The following is a 16,443-nucleotide window of genomic DNA, read 5'->3' as shown; positions in this document are numbered from 1 at the left end:
TGGTGAGAAGTGAGTTGAAAAGTACACTTCCTCTCTACATGTTTTCGAGGAGATTCAAGTTGGTGATTTTGAATTTCTTTTCTTTTTTCCTCACAAGGTTGTCGGACCTGAGACAATGACGCCGAATAATATGATGCATCCCTCGCCTGGACAAGAAAAAGGCCTGTCTTTGATGGACTCCACCTCTGGTCATTCTGATGGCTCTGGAAAGTCCCATGGTAAGCAGAATAATGTATCTGGCATCTTTTCCCCGTTAATGATGTGTGTATTTGTCTAACCAGTTATACATCTTGACCTTGGAATTGTAAGTTTGTAATCTGTCATTTTGACGTTTTCCACTTATAAGCCTTAAATGCCCTCAAAGAAATTGGTTTCATGGTCAGTTTGATCATAATTCTGACTGTTGACTCTAAGGGTTTAAATTTAAATGTAAAATAATTATACAGTGTTATACATAGCACGCTGCCGTCCGCGCAGTGTGGTCTAAGAGCTATTTTGTTAACTAATAATTACAACACAAAGTGCAATGGCCTCCGCTGACTTGAAGTAACGTGTATTTCTTTTATCGTCCTCTCCTAGGAAACAGCTCTAAAAAGGAAGATCTAAACACTCACGACAAGAATGCACTTGACCTTCAGGCTGAAGAACACAAGCCGCAGAAGGAAGCCTCAGAAGCGCCCGACTGGAAGAGGGCTAGTGGACTTGGACACGACAGCAAGTCCCCCGACTCCCTGCAGGACCACCTCCAGAGGCTTCAACAACAACAACAGCAGCAACAGCAACAGCAGCTCTCGGTCTCTGATCGGCACGTCTACAAATACCGCTGCAACCACTGTAGCCTGGCCTTCAAGACCATGCAGAAGCTTCAGATACATTCCCAGTACCATGCCATCCGAGCGGCCACCATGTGCAGCCTCTGCCAGCGCAGCTTCCGGACATTCCTGGCCCTCAGGAAGCATCTGGAGAACGGGCACCCCGAGCTGAGCGACGCCGAGGTGCAGCAGCTCGTAGGGAGTCTGCCACTGAACGGGGACATCACTGAGAGTGAAGCCCGGGCCTTGGAGGAAGCTCAGGCCTTTGAACACGACTTGGACAAAGATGAGGAAATGGACCAGGAGGAGAAGCCCAGTCCGACGGGGAGTGACAGTAGCTCACTGCTGGACGACATGGGAGCGGAGCCAAAACGGACCCTGCCCTTCAGAAAGGGGCCCAACTTCACCATGGAGAAATTCCTGGACCCGTCCCGGCCCTACAAATGCACCGTGTGCAAGGAGTCCTTCACCCAAAAGAACATCCTCCTTGTCCACTACAACTCGGTCTCTCACCTGCACAAGCTAAAGAAGGTCCTCCAAGAAGCCTCGAGCCCAGTTCCCCAAGAAACAAGCAACAGCATTGACAACAAACCATTCAAATGCAATACTTGTAATGTTGCCTACAGCCAAAGCTCAACACTGGAGATTCACATGAGATCCGTGCTCCACCAGACCAAAGCAAGAACAGCCAAAACTGAAACAAGCAGCAGCAGCATTATGGGGAACAGTGGCCCAGTGTCAGCAAAGAGTCCAGCCCCATCTGCACAAGGGAACAGCCACAACTCAGACACTGCTAGAAGTGGAACACCCTCTGCTAACAAGGAAAACACTGTGGAAGCCAAAGAAGCTAACAGCAGCAACAATACAAAGCAAAGCTTGACTACTGACCATGTCTCAGCGCAGGCAAGTGCCAATCAGGCAGCACAGTCCTCAGCACAGCTGCAGATGCAGCTCCAACACGAGCTCCAGCAGCAGGCTGCCTTCTTCCAGCCTCAGTTCCTAAACCCAGCCTTCTTCCCCCACTTCCCTATGACCCCAGAGGCTCTGCTGCAGTTCCAACAGCCCCAGTTCCTCTTCCCCTTCTACATCCCAGGGGCAGAGTTCAACCTTAGTCCCGAGCTGGCCTTGCACTCGGCAGCAGCCTTTGGAATGCCTGGCCTCACTGGATCTTTCCTGGAGGACCTGAAGCAACAGATGCAGCAGCAGCACCAGCTGCAACAGGCTCAGGCCCTGCAACAGGCCCAGGTGCAACAGGCTCAGCAGCAGCAACAACAACAGCAGCAGCAGCAACAACAACAGCAGCAACAGCAGCAGCAGCAGCAGCAACAGCAGCAGCAGCAACAGCAGCAGAACTCCCAGTCACAGCACTCACAGCTCCAGCAACAGAAGAACCAGCAACTGCAGGGCCACAAACCCAAAATGGAGCCCGGCACTGTGTCAATTCCTGATATCCAGATGTCTAGAGAGGCAGAGGAACACTTAGAGAAACAGGAAAACAGAGCCAAGATGGAGAATGGAGGTGAGGGCTTCAGTGATGGAGGAAAAGACAAGAAAGACCACAAACAGTCAAAGTTCCCAGAACCGCTGATTCCCCCACCACGTATTGTATCTGGAGCCAGAGGCAATGCTGCCAAGGCCCTGCTAGAGAACTTTGGATTCGAATTGGTCATCCAATACAATGAGAACAGACAGAAAAACCAGAAGAAGAACAAAGAAGGAACTGAACAAGTGGATATGAATACTGATAAGCTGGAGTGTGGGGTGTGCGGAAAGCTCTTCTCCAACATGCTCATTCTCAAAAGCCACCAGGAGCATGTGCATGCCCAGTTCTTCCCTTATGTGGAGCTGGAGAAGTTTGCCCAACAGTACAGAGAGGCCTACGACAAGCTCTACCCCATAAACCCTGCTTCACCTGAGACTCCCCCACCACCTCCACCTCCTCCTCCCCCTCCTCCTCCTGCTCCTGCCCCAGTTACAACCCCTCAGCCTCCCTCTACATCCATGGCCAAGCCCCAAACTCCGGCCCCATCTCCTGCTCAACACCAGTCCCCTCACCAGCCTCCTCACCAGCCTCCTCACCAGGCACCTCACCAGGCACCCCCACCCCAGCCACCACCCCCGCCTCCACCTCCCCCTGCCCCTCCTGCACCCCTACAAGTGCAGCTTCCTATCCCCCTGGATCTGCCCCTCTTCTCCCCTCTGATGATGCAGTCAATCCAGCACCCAGGAATGCCTCATCAGCTTACTCTGCAAATGCCTTCTATGGACTCCCTGTCCTCGGATCTCACACAGCTCTGCCAACAGCAGCTGGGCCTCGATCCGAACTTCCTCCGCCAGTCGCAGTTCAAGCGCCCGCGCACCCGTATTACCGATGACCAGCTGAAGATCCTACGGTCACATTTTGACATCAACAACTCCCCCAACGAGGACCAAATTCAGGACATGTCCGATAAGTCCGGCTTGCCCCAGAAAGTCATCAAACACTGGTTCCGTAATACCCTCTTCAAAGAGCGCCAGCGAAGCAAAGACTCCCCCTATAACTTCAGCATCCCTCCCATCACTACCTTGGAGGATTTACGAATGGAAACCCAGTACAACACGCTGGAGTACTACAGAACTGACGCGACTATGAATAAGAGGTCATCCAGGACCAGATTCACTGATTATCAGCTGAGGGTCCTTCAAGACTTCTTTGACACTAATGCTTACCCGAAAGATGATGAAATTGAGCAGCTCTCCACTGTGCTCAATCTCCCCACACGTGTGATCGTGGTGTGGTTCCAAAATGCCCGCCAGAAAGCCCGCAAGAGCTATGAGAACCAGGCTGATTGTAAAGACAACGAGAAGAAAGAGTTGACCAACGAGCGTTACATCAGAACCACCAACATGCAGTACCAGTGTAAAAAGTGCAACATTGTGTTTCCGCGTATCTTTGACCTTATTACGCACCAGAAGAAGCTGTGTTACAAGGATGAGGATGAGGAGGGCAATGAGGACAACTTCTCTGAGGAATATATAGATTCTGGAGAGCTGTGCCCGATCAAGATTGCCACTGAGCCACCCAGGCAACCCCAAATACCAGCCACCAGCTCAGGCTCAAGCTCCCCAATGATGCCCTCTCCTCGTCCCAACCTGGGGAAAACCTCCCCTAAGCCCGATATTCCCCCTGAACCTAAGCCTAAACCAATGGAGCCTGCCCCCTCACCAGTGATCAAGTCACTGCCAGACCCCAGACCATCCAAGGCCTCTACACCTCAACCACCACCTCAGAAAACACCCCAACCCCAGATGTCAAGGCCCCATTCTCAGCCACAACCGGCTGCAGTGCCCTCAAGCCCCCTGTCGCTGGCCCTCTCCTCACTCACCAACAGCCTCCCTCACCAGATGCTCCAATACCAATGTGAGCAGTGTAAGATTGCCTTTCCCACCGTGGAATTGTGGCAGGAGCACCAGCACATGCATTTCCTGGCCGCTCAAAACCAGTTCCTCCACTCCCAGTTCCTGGAGAGGCCCCTCGATATGCCCTATATGATATTTGACCCGAACAACCCTCTCATGACAAGCCAGCTGCTGGCGGGAGGGCTTTCCCAGATGGCCTCTCAGAGCAGCTCCGGTCTGACCTCGGTCCCCGGCTCTGGCTCAATGAAGAGAAAACTTGACGACAAAGAGGAAAGCTCCAACGATAAAGACGGCGGCAACAGCAGTGAAGAGCAGCACAGAGACAAGCGCCTGAGGACCACCATCACACCTGAGCAACTCGAAATCCTCTATGACAAATACCTACTGGACTCTAACCCAACACGGAAGATGCTGGACCACATTGCGCGGGAGGTCGGCCTGAAGAAGAGAGTGGTGCAAGTGTGGTTCCAGAACACACGCGCACGAGAGAGAAAGGGACAGTTCCGAGCGATAGGGCCCTCCCAGTCCCACAAGAAATGTCCCTTTTGCAGAGCCCTGTTCAAGGCTAAGTCAGCTCTTGATAGCCACATACGCTCTAGACACTGGCACGAGGCTAAGCAGGCAGGCTTCAGTTTGCCTCCCAGCCCAATGATGAATCACGACAATGAAAGAGGTGAAAGCCCAAATAAGTACAATTTCTTTGAGTACCCGCAGCTGCCCACCAAGACTGAGCCGAATGAGTATGAGCTACCAACTGCATCCTCAACCCCAATCAAACCATCTGAGGCACCGTTAAAAAACTTCTTGAGCCCTTCATCCGTCAAAGCAGAAAACTGTGATGAAATCGACGGGGCCAACATGAATTCTGCAGAGGCCTCATCTTATGACCCATGCAAGATGGACTTTGATGAGACCTCCTCAATCAACACCGCTATAAGTGATGCCACAACTGGAGACGAGGGTAACAATAATGAGGTTGAAAGCCTCACAGCCAATGGAGGGGACAAGCTGTGTGACAACAAGAGTAACTTTGCCCCAAGTTCCGATGGGGGTGATGACAGGTACCAGTTCAGCATGGTGAGCCCTTCCCTCAGCTTCTCTGGCAAAGACTATGACATTTACTTCAGCACCAGAGATGACGATTTGGATGATTTCAATGACAGGAGCGAATGCTCAAGCTTGACCGATCCCAGCTCCCCAAGTCCTTTTGGAAGCGGAAACCCATTCGGCAAGTCTGGAAAATGCAGCAGCTCCGATAGGCCAGGCTACAAGCGTTTCAGGACCCAGATGAGTAACCTGCAACTCAAAGTCCTCAAGGCCTGCTTCAGTGACTACCGCACCCCGACAATGCAGGAGTGCGAGATGCTGGGCAACGAGATTGGACTCCCCAAGCGTGTGGTCCAGGTATGGTTCCAGAACGCCCGCGCCAAGGAAAAGAAATTCAAGATTAACATCGGAAAGCCATTCATGATAAGTCAAGGTACACCGGAAGGCCCGAGGCCCCATTGTACCGTGTGTGTGGTGAAGTACACCCCCCGGATGTCCATCCGAGACCACATATTTTCCAAACAGCACATCGCAAAAGTGCAAGAAACCTTGGGAAACCAGGTGGACAGAGAGAAGGACTACCTAGCACCAACCACTGTCCGTCAGCTGATGGCTCAGCAAGAGCTGGACCGCATGAAGAAGGTTGGCGAAGGGCTTGGCCTGCCTGCCCACCAGCAGACTGCAGTGGACAACAACAATGCACTTCATGGCCTCAGCCTGCCCTCAGGCTACCCAGGGATCTCTGGCCTGCCACCGGTCCTGCTTCCTGGGGTCAACGGGCCATCGTCGCTTCCTGTTTTTCCTCCTAACACACCCGGTGAGTTAGTATGACGAACAGTGACAAATAGAGTAGTAGCTTTATGAAACCCAGCTTTAACATGCACAAAACAAAAATACTATTTTATTCTACTCAATTACTGCTCATTCCATGTCACTATGGTGTTGATGGGGATAGTCCTATTTTTACTATTGAGAAAGAAAAATGTTGGGATTGTGCGCGGACAGTTTTAATGCATGATGTCAACTCATCATCCAAGTTGGATTGCTAACTGATAATTTGAAGATTTCTTTTTCTTTTTTTAAGACAAATGCATCTATATCATTGGTTTTGTTTGTGTTGGTTGTTTTTTTCCCTTATTGTGGGTTTGGTATATTTATATTCTCATATTGGTATAATGATATTATCATAAAGCGCATGTGACAGTTTTGTTCCATAACTAAATCTAAAAAAGATAAAAGATAACAAATTAAAACAAAAATTTAAGTCAATCACATTTGCAACATCTCCATCTTATCATGCAACATTTTTTATTCCATAGTTATTTTGGGGGTGGATATTTTAATATTGAATATTTCAATATCTATATACCACTGTATTTCAGCTTTAGCGTCTCCCGGTGCTGGCATGCTTGGGTTCCCTACACCAGCCACCCCTTCTCCTGCCATGTCTCTCAGCTCTACCCCAACCAAGACTCTTCTGCAGACTCCTCATCCTCCTCCTCCTCCACCTCCTCCTCCTCCTCCTCCTCCTGTTCCCTCCACACCCTTGGCATCAGTTAATCATACCGAGCAGCAAGGCAAAGACCCAGAGAGAGACTGCAAGAACCCAGGGGACAAGCCTCCGCAGATGAAGGTCAAGGAGCGGGAAGCAGTGAACAGCTCGCGCCCCGACACCCCCAGCATGGCCAAGAAGAGGGAGAAAGCGGCTCTGGCTGCGGCGAAACAAGCAAGTGAGGTTCAGCTGGACGCCAGTCAGCTGCAGGCTCTGCAGAACGCCCTCGCCGCCAGCGATCCCAGCTCCTTCCTGGGGGGCCAGTTCCTGCCTTACTTCCTCCCAGGGTTCTCCAACTGCTTCTCTCCCCAGCTGCCCAGAGGGGTCCAGGCAGGCAGCTACTTCCCTCCAATGTGTGGGATGGAGAGCCTGTTTCCTTACGGGCCGGCCGCAGTCCCACAGGCCGCCATGGCCGCTGGCCTCTCCCCCACTGTCCTCCTGCAGCAGTATCAGCAGTACCAGCAGTCCCTCCAGGATTCACTGCAGAAACAGCAGCAGCAGCAGCAGAAGCAGCTCGAGCAACAACAGAAACAACATCAACAACAACAACAAAAACTGAAACTACAACAACAACAACAACAACAACAACAACAACAACAACAACAACAACAACAACAACAACAACAGCAGCAGCAGCAAAAATCAACCCCTGTGAAGTCGTCCCAGTGCGCGCAGAGCACCACCGCCACCAACTCCTCCAAACCAAAAGATGCTATGGAAGCAAAGGATGACAGCAACAAAGGCTCTTCAATGGAAAGCACAAAAGAAGAACCGAAAACAGATACCAAAAGTACCACAGACTTTCCAGACGCTTTTATCGTACCGTCCGTCAAGCATGAGTTTATATGCAGGAAGTGCCAGATGATTTTCGCTGACGAGGATTCAGTGGTGCGTCACCAGAAGTCCTTCTGTTACTTCGGACATCCTTTCACTGACCCGCAAGAGACAGTGCTTCGAAAGGCGGTGAGCAGATACACCTGTGTCGCCTGCAACGTGGTTGTTAATGGGAATGAAGCACTTGGTCAACACCTCCAGTCGAGCTTGCACAAAGAGAAAACAATCAAACAAGCAATGAGAAATGCCAAAGAGCATACTAGATTATTACCTCACTCTGTCTGCTCCCCTCCTCCTAACACCACATCTACCTCGCAGTCTGCAGCTTCTTCTAATAACACCTTTCCTCATCTCTCTCGCTTGTCCATGAAGTCCTGGCCAAATGTCCTGTTCCAGGCCACCACAGCCCGGAAAGCTGCTTCCTCTTCCTCCCCGTCTGCTTCTCCTCCCCCTCCCCTCTCCTCGCCTTCAACGGTTACCTCAACCTCCTGCAGCACCTCAGGGGTTCCAACCTCACTACCCACCGAGAGTTGTTCAGACGAGTCTGACAATGAGCTAAGCCAGAAGCTGGATGACTTAGATAACGCGTTGGAGGTCAAGGCCAAGCCGGCCTCTGGCCTAGACGCGAGCTTCAATAGTATCAGAATGGATATGTTCAGTGTGTAGGAGTGAAAACAGGATCCCTTGCTTAAAGAAAAAAAAATAAGACTTTTTAAACTGCAGTTCCAAAGTTTCTCTTAACCCAAAAAAATTACAGTACCAAATGATTGACTCAGGATTGTTTTTCCCATATTGATATGCTGGCAAGATATTGATTGATTTTTGTTATGGACAGAACTGTTGCATATGCTTGACTGAGCTTATATTGTATACAAAAACACGGAGTAGGAAAAAAATCCCACAGGCTCCCTTGGGGGAGCTTGTTTCAAGCCAAAAACTCTCACGATAGCAAATTGCACCTCAGCTGGATTGTGTTCCAAATGCTAGCATGTACTGTATGGGATGACGATCCAGAAACCCTCAAAGAGAATCTCTCTTAGTTTAGATAGGTGTAATTCAGTAGCTTTAAATTCTCAGGTCAGAACATAACATTTCTCATTTGTTAAAAGCAGCAACAAGCCTGGGTACACTTGGCTTATAACCAAAACATGTCAAGCTTTATCGGACGCATTTCCTTGATGTGTGTAGAGTACCAAGAGACAATATTACTGTTACAATGGACGATGTGCATATCCTTTTTAGTTTTTGCCCTACAAAGACGGTATGGTTTTGCCACTGAGGGAAATTAGAACGGTGAAGTATATGTGTTTGACCCCTTGTGTTTGCCAGTTTGTATTACAACAAGCTGTGTCGATACCCCCGAGCCCCGCGCCACCCCCCACCCCCCACCCCAACGCCCTCCCACCCCCTTTTTTTTCTTGTAGAATATACTAATCTGTGCCAACTCTTACCTTCTCACCTTTACCTCTGTTCACACCCTTTTCTGAAGAGGTAATAACTCTAGTTTTGATAGACTCTTGAGGATTATGTGAATATGACATTTTTCATTTGTGAATTGCTGTACTGTTACGGTACCTGCTTGTGTCTGGACTATAGTGCACTTATTTGGTTTTCGTTTGTCTTTTTATTATTTGGGTAGGCCATTTGTTAATTTAATAGTTTTTTTTTTCCATTTGTATGTATGTAAGTATGTATGTATTTTTGTTCGTTTTAATTATTATTTGTGTTTTTATTGCAGCAGCATATTGGTCCATATTTGTTACAGGATTGATGCCTAACAATCCGGAGACCTATTTAAACAATTGGTGCATCCATGAAAGTAGTACTGTTTACTTGAAACTGTTAAGGTACAAGTTGGTCAAAATGATAAATAAAAAAATAAAAAAAGAAGAAAAAAAAGGTATGAATATTTGCTCTTAGTTAGCAGATATGCTGCTTTAAAAGGGGACAACAGCATTTGTTTTGTATATTGAAACATTTTCATGTGCTTGTAGGACTGATAACAGTGTTACACCTATACACTGCCATTTAGTGCATAGGTCCTCGTCCTCCCAACAATTCTCTGGGCACTTCTGTTGATCTAACCATTAAAAAGTCAACATTTTCGTTCTTTTCCACATTTAGTGATTTCAACATTGCAAAGTATTACCTTTCAACAACGTTTTGCTGCTACTGTGTAATGTTATTTTGCTTGCCATAAAATCTCAACTTTCTACCAGACAAAATTACTGATCCATGATTTGCTTTGCTTTGCTGTTCTTTTTTTCTCTCTCTCGTTTTCCTTTTTTTTCTTTCTTTCTTTTTTTTGCTGTGGAACTAAGAATGTGAAAGCTGTCAAAGGGTGTTCAATTTTTTACGAATCACTCTCTAGTTTGGTAATTAAAACCAACGTGATTCATTCCAAAGTAACAGAAGGCTATTTGTATGAAAGGAGAGGCTTGTGAACAAAGAACGCTAAGCTGTTGTACATATTCGTAGTTGGCTGTGCATGGTACAAATTTATTAATATGAAGAAATGCAAAAATGTATTGCTTTTGGTATTTCCTATTCTGAGATGAGCAAGTAGCATGTAATGCAACTGTTTGACAGGTTAAATCAAAATCATGCTTAGTTATTGTTTCAAACGATTAAATCAAGTAACATTTCCTCTTATGTTTTATTATTATTATTATTGTACAGGTGTTTCTTTCTCTCCTCCTCCTCCCCCCCACTCCCCAACCCCCCCCCCCCCCCCCCCCCAAAGTTTTAACGCAAAATGTCGGTTTTTAATTCTCTGTTCGTGTGAGCTTTTTAAATGTCCTTATTTGGATTTTTTTTAGTATTTTAACATTTACGTTAATCCTGAAGACACTTTTCGATTGTGTTTCACAAAGAGACATCCTGGCCTCCCCAAGGTGCAATTCTGCCATTGTACAAAAAACACGAGTGACGGTCCTGATTCCAAAGGCTCTCACAACCACCGGCTTCCTTGCCTTTCCCCCCACTTCTGTGGCTCAGCATCGAAAGACTGAACTGTCCGCGCTGGCATCATGTGCTAAGATGCTAGCATCAGACAGGATGCTTCCCACACAAAGGACTGGTAAAAGCTAACAAACCAACAAAAAGGATGGTCCAACATTATAACTGTACATAGATATTGCAACTGCACAGCAGCCAAAAAAGGAAAAAAAAGAAAAAAAGGAAAAAAAAGAAGAAAAAAAAGAACTTTTTAAAAAACAAAAAAATGATGATAATAATAATAATAATAATGGATGGATTGTGTCATGCATATGAGGACAGCCTTCAAAAGGTTGAAATTGGAATTGTTCTTCTGGATGTCAAAAGGGATTTTCACGGCGCAATCATATCCTACAACAATATGTACTCTTCAACATCTGGGTTACATAGGAAATGCACCCTGAGGTTTTAATAAGAAGAAGCCCCTATGGCTAAAACTTTAAATAAACTAAACCAAAAATGTTATTGATGTTTTATATATAGAGAGTAGTTGCATTAGTTTTTGTTACTGTAATGTTTGAGGTCTCAACTGAACCGTATCACGGTAATAACATGGTTTTGAAACCTTTTCTTTTTTTTTATTTTGTCACAGACCTGTTGTCATAGTTGAAATGACGTTTATTGTAGATGGTATTTGAACAACTTCTGGAAATAGTTCATCAAGTATGTTTGTTGCTCATTGTTGTGATACATTAAAAACTGTATCTGCAAACCAGTTTTTTGGTGTCACCAAATATCCTTTATTTCCCCGCCAATCATGTTTCATTTCACCAGTGTTGTAGTCGAGTCACTAAATCTCAAGTCCGAGTCGAGTCTCGAGTCCCCAGTGTCCGAGTCCGAGTCACCATTACCCTAGTCCGAGTCTGAGGCCAAGTCATCAAGGTTGAGTCCACTCCAGTCTGGCAGTCGAAGAGCTGACATACAAATAAAAAAAAAAATCCACATTAAACATAAATGACACAGCGGTCACCACCGAAATTAAATAATGTTACGGTATTAATATAGCCATCAATATCTTATGCCAAAAGATTTAGCCTATTACAAAAGATTTAGCCTATTACAAAAATAAATAACTATTTATCAATTAACAAGTCTGAGTCCTTGTCTGCACCTTCCAAGTCTGAATGCAGTCAATGCTCGAGTCCAAGTCCGAGTCATCAGTGCTCAAGTCCAAGTCGAGTCACGGGTCCTGAAAATCAGTCCAGGACTCGGCCTCGACGGAATCGGAATTGACGTGATCGACGTACGTTTGAGTGTCCAGTTCTTCGTCTCCACGTACCTTTTCAAGGTAGCTTTGCTGTCATCTCAGCGACCATATCTACAGTATAATCACATTGTTTTTTTTACACATCTTTAGTATAATGGTCAACGTCAGGCCATCATACAGTAGGTCAACAGTGGCTCAGAGCGGTTGTCTGCTAATCTGAAGGTTCCCTGTTCGACTCCGGCTGCTCCCGGCGGCGTGTTGAAGTGTCCTTGAGCAAGACCCCTAACTACTCCAGATGAGCAGGTTGGCACTTTGCATTCACACACCTCTGCCGTCAGTGTGTGAATGGGTGAACGTGAGGCATTTGGATAAAAGCTGCTATATAAACGGAGTCCCATTTATTCAAATGTATAGGCCTGCCGAAACCCAACATATGAATCCTCGAGACATAAAACCATATTATTCTCATGTTTTAAGCTTTTTAGATGAACAGTGTTGTCAAGTGTTTTAATTAATCCGAAGACGGTACATTGGAACATGTGCATATGTTCAAAGTTAAAAGACGGGGGAGGTTGATTACTTTCGGGGAGGGGGGTGTCATGCCAATAAGATGGTAGCCAGCTACGACGATCCTGGAGTGCACTCGACTTTCACTTAGCATAACCTGAAGGCTTGCTTTCCAACTACAGTATATGGCATCATTTATGTCTGGGCCCAATTCGATTTTTCCTTTTTAATTGAAAGGGAGAAAAAGGAGGGAAAAGACAAAAGATTAAGTCTGACGCGGTCGGCGCCACATTGCCAATAGTGAATTTTAAAAGAAGGTTTTCTACTGATCTAATTGGGGCCCTGTGTATGCATTTATATAAGATAATAGAAAGCAGCCTTAAGTGAATGTGGGTCCTCCGCCCCAAGAATGTACCGTAGTAGCTGCTAACCTCTACATCCACACGGCTGGCCATTTTGCTCTTATGAATGCGGTCAATGGGCCATCGTGGGAGAGTTAATGTTATGAATACATACAGTGTTAAACCCAGTGGCCATTTTGGACAAAAAGCAAGAGCGGATTAATTTCACCACTCGGCAACATTATTTTTTTAATATATTTTTTATTACCATGTATCACTTTCAGTTAAAGCTCATCTTCCCCTTTTCACTTTTGGATGTGTATACTATGCACATGCAGAGATATATATACCTCTACTTAATATACCTCTACTGTGGCTTGTCATGCTGGTCATTGAGACGCTAACATTCTACATTGTACAGGTCTATTTGTTGTCTCTCCATTTGATGATGCTGATCTATTTTAATCTGGATCTCTCTCTCAGCAAACGCAGGGGGATTACGTTTGGAAGTGTCAACTAATCCGGATGATATGATCAGGTGCTGTCAATCATAGGCCCCTCCCTTTAATATGGGGGAAGGTTCTGCACAGGACTTCAAAATGGAGGAACAGGAAAAGCAAGTTCACTTTTAATTCAGTCGATTAGGGAAATGGATTTTCTTAAAAATTCTTAATAGATTAATGACATGAGAAGGCTGTCCTGTGCAACCTATTAACAAATTGGAAATGAACGCTCTTACCTTTTGTGGGGAAAAATGCAATTAGTGGTTATGTTAATGAATTGACCCAAACCCTTGTGCATCTATAGCAGACTGCAATGCAAAACTCGTTTTATAAAAATGTACAGTATGAAGTGTGATGATTGAGCTTAGAAGGCGTGAATCTGTGTTGATTGAAGGCATGCATTTCAGGATGGAGCAAGAATATACAGTAAACTCACAGGCTGAATGACGTAGGAGCTCATATATCACCATTTTGATTCATCTTGAGATGTAAGGCTTCTCCCGACAAAATACCTACTAACATCAAAGGAAACAAACATCGTTATGGCTCTTTGCTCAAATCTTAAGAGACCTTTGCTTACAAAACTTAACTGCTTTGAGGATGTAGCCATCTGTCGATATTGATCACATAATTTGTTTGCTGAAGATCAGGTAATGTTTAGAAGACTCATCTCACAGCTTTGGTGCTTTTGTGGATCAGCGGCCTAAGGCCCACTGTGATGTCGTGAGTTTGAGCCCGGCTCATGACCTTTCACTGACCTGTCGTCATCCTCTCTTTCTCTCCCACTCATCCCTCTTGTCACTTCCCACTATTCTGTAAAAACAATATACAAACTTTTAGATCAACTGACGTGCAAATCTTGGTAACATATATTCATATCTATCAGATATGATAGATCTATATGAATTTTATATTATATTGGATGCTGCTACGGTCGAGGAACCACAACAAAGCGAATTTCACAATTGTTTTGCTGTAAAAGGTACTGAATGACGTGACAATAAAATGAATCTGAATGAGGTAACATGGTACCAGAACTGTATACGAATTAATAGTAATAATTGAGAAGAATATATTTAAAAAAATTCAAAATTTCCGGAAGTCGATTTTTCTTTAAAATAATATTAATAATAAAAAGTTTAAAATTAATAGCAGGTTGACTTTACATTTTTAATCGATTTGGATTGAATTGAAAGTGAATTGGTCGCAGCGGCAGGAAATGACAACGTTGTGACCACATTCAGGACACGATGCCAGACGATACACTTCATTTGACATAATTTCTATTTGATACACAACACCGGGTTCACGTCCAATATCAGGCGTATCAAAATATTTTGAACAGAACTTGAATGAAGGAAATGTAGGATTGAAAAAAGGTTTTCTTAAATTGTATTAATTCAACTGTAAACAAAGTGTTGAGTGAGAGCGGCGTGTCATCGCCATGGTCTCGTCCAAAATGGTCGGCAATCAGACATTTTATTTTCAGGGCGATTTTAGATTCAAATGTATTGTCATTATACAGCACAAGTACATTACAACGAAAAGAAGTTTGGCGTCCAACCAGAGTGCAAATGTAACAGTAAAGTGTGATAGAATAGTGTAATACAATGTACAGGTGATTGGAATATATAAATGAGTAGTACTGAGTATAGAGTATAATTAGATGTATGTACAGAGTTGTATTATTAATATGTACAGTGATACAGGTATAAAGACACTACTATATTAGTAAGTTGTACTGGCCAGCAGTGTAACTAGTAAGAGGTAAGGGATATGTATAGATATAGTATCTACAGATATGTAAAAAGGATATAATTAGATATAATTAAGAAGTAATGGGTGAGCTGATGTAAAAAAAGAAATGTAATTGTCTCAATGAAGCACATTGTCGTGATCGCAATCTGGCGCCAGTGTGACCACGAGGCCCCGCGCCGAGTCTACCGGAACGCCCCCGCGCCGTGGTCATCAACGGCCAGGACATAAAATATGTATTCTTTCATTAAAAAGGCCAGAAACAATGAGTAAGTACCGAACCTGCCGCTTTACACCGTCCGCGGCAAATCAACCCGCGCTCACGTTTAACAGGAAATGATGGTTTCTCGTCAGCCTCATATACTACCTTTAAAATCCCATTAAAGGCGAAAAGAGGCGCGAGAGGGACACGCGGCGCGGTGACCTTTCGGATCAAGGCTCGGAAGGGTCACCCCTCCCCCCCCCGCTGTCACATTAAAGATTGCGCGTCGGGGAGGAGTCGTGACACGATACATCACGGCGTGGCAGTGAGACGTGTCCCCTGCCGGTGTCAGGGTCACGGAGACCAACGCCGTTCACAAGTCGTTAAATCCACCTAATGAAATTTTCACCGCACGGCGAGAGGTTGGGGAAAAAGGAAAAGATGAGGATCTTTCTCCACCCGGCAAGGAAGCGGTGTGTGTGTGTGTGTGTGTGTGTGTGGGCCTTCATTGTTTTGCTCGACACACACAAACACACACACACATGCCAGGCGTGCGGTGGAAACACCACAACGTGTAAAAGCCTCGACAAACGGCTTTTCCTCTCAAACCTCCCCCCCCCCCCCCCCCTTCTGACTTCACCCCTCGCCCTTGACGAATGTACTCGGCTCGCAGGGTGCAAGTATTCTGCTGAATGGCCCTTTCCCCCCCCGCTCTCCCCTAAAGCGAAGGCAGTTGTCGAGGGTAGGGTCCTAACGCCCCCCACCCCACCCGCCCTCCCACCACATTATAGGATTGAATTGCGTTTGACCTTTAGGCAGAACAATGGCTGAAGGCATTTCATTTTTTTCTTCCTCTCTCTCTCTCGATACGGAGGAGAATGGCTGCTCTCCTCCTCCTCCTCCTCCCATGTGTGCGCTGCGTGCTGCCGGCACTTCAGAGGAGAGGTGACAGGGTGTCAATCGTCTTGGTTCTCTGTGTGTGCGTGTGTGTGTGTGTGTGTGTGTGTGTGTGTGTGTGTGTGTGTGTGTGTGCGTCTCTCTACACTCGTGTTGTTGTGGGGTTCACATACTGTACCTGGTATTGGATTTCTTTCTTTTATGTTTTTGCGAGCAGACACACAACTCAAAACCTTTAAGGGGAAATGCCTGTTTCCGTGTGAGAGTATTTGTTGTTGTGTGAGAGGATCCGGACTGTACTGTGTGTTCTCCTTAAGGCTCCTGAAGAGAGACGCAAGCCTGGTGCAGTCGAGGCACTCTCTCTCTCTCTCTCTCTCTCTCTCTCTCTCT

At 45.9% G+C, this 16,443-nt stretch overlaps 1 protein-coding gene across 1 annotated transcript in view; it reads left to right on the top strand.

The window, feature by feature from the left end:
* The window catches only part of zfhx4 (zinc finger homeobox 4), a gene marked incomplete at its 5' end in the record, with an annotated part of 44,626 nt that extends 33,341 nt beyond the window's left edge, over positions 1–11,285 (top strand). Inside the window, 3 exon segments of the mRNA XM_084325813.1 lie at positions 98–218; positions 580–6,075; positions 6,641–11,285. Coding sequence (XP_084181939.1) covers positions 98–218; positions 580–6,075; positions 6,641–8,310 — 7,287 coding nt within the window. The 3' untranslated portion in view covers positions 8,311–11,285.
* Between the last annotated feature and the right edge of the window lie 5,158 nt (positions 11,286–16,443).

The sequence above is a fragment of the Notolepis coatsorum genome, assembly GCF_963971535.1.
Source record: "Notolepis coatsorum genome assembly, chromosome: 12".
Taxonomy (NCBI): Eukaryota; Metazoa; Chordata; class Actinopteri; order Aulopiformes; family Paralepididae; genus Notolepis; species Notolepis coatsorum.
Note: the sequence above shows the minus strand (reverse complement) of the source record. Positions and strands in the feature narration are given on the sequence as shown.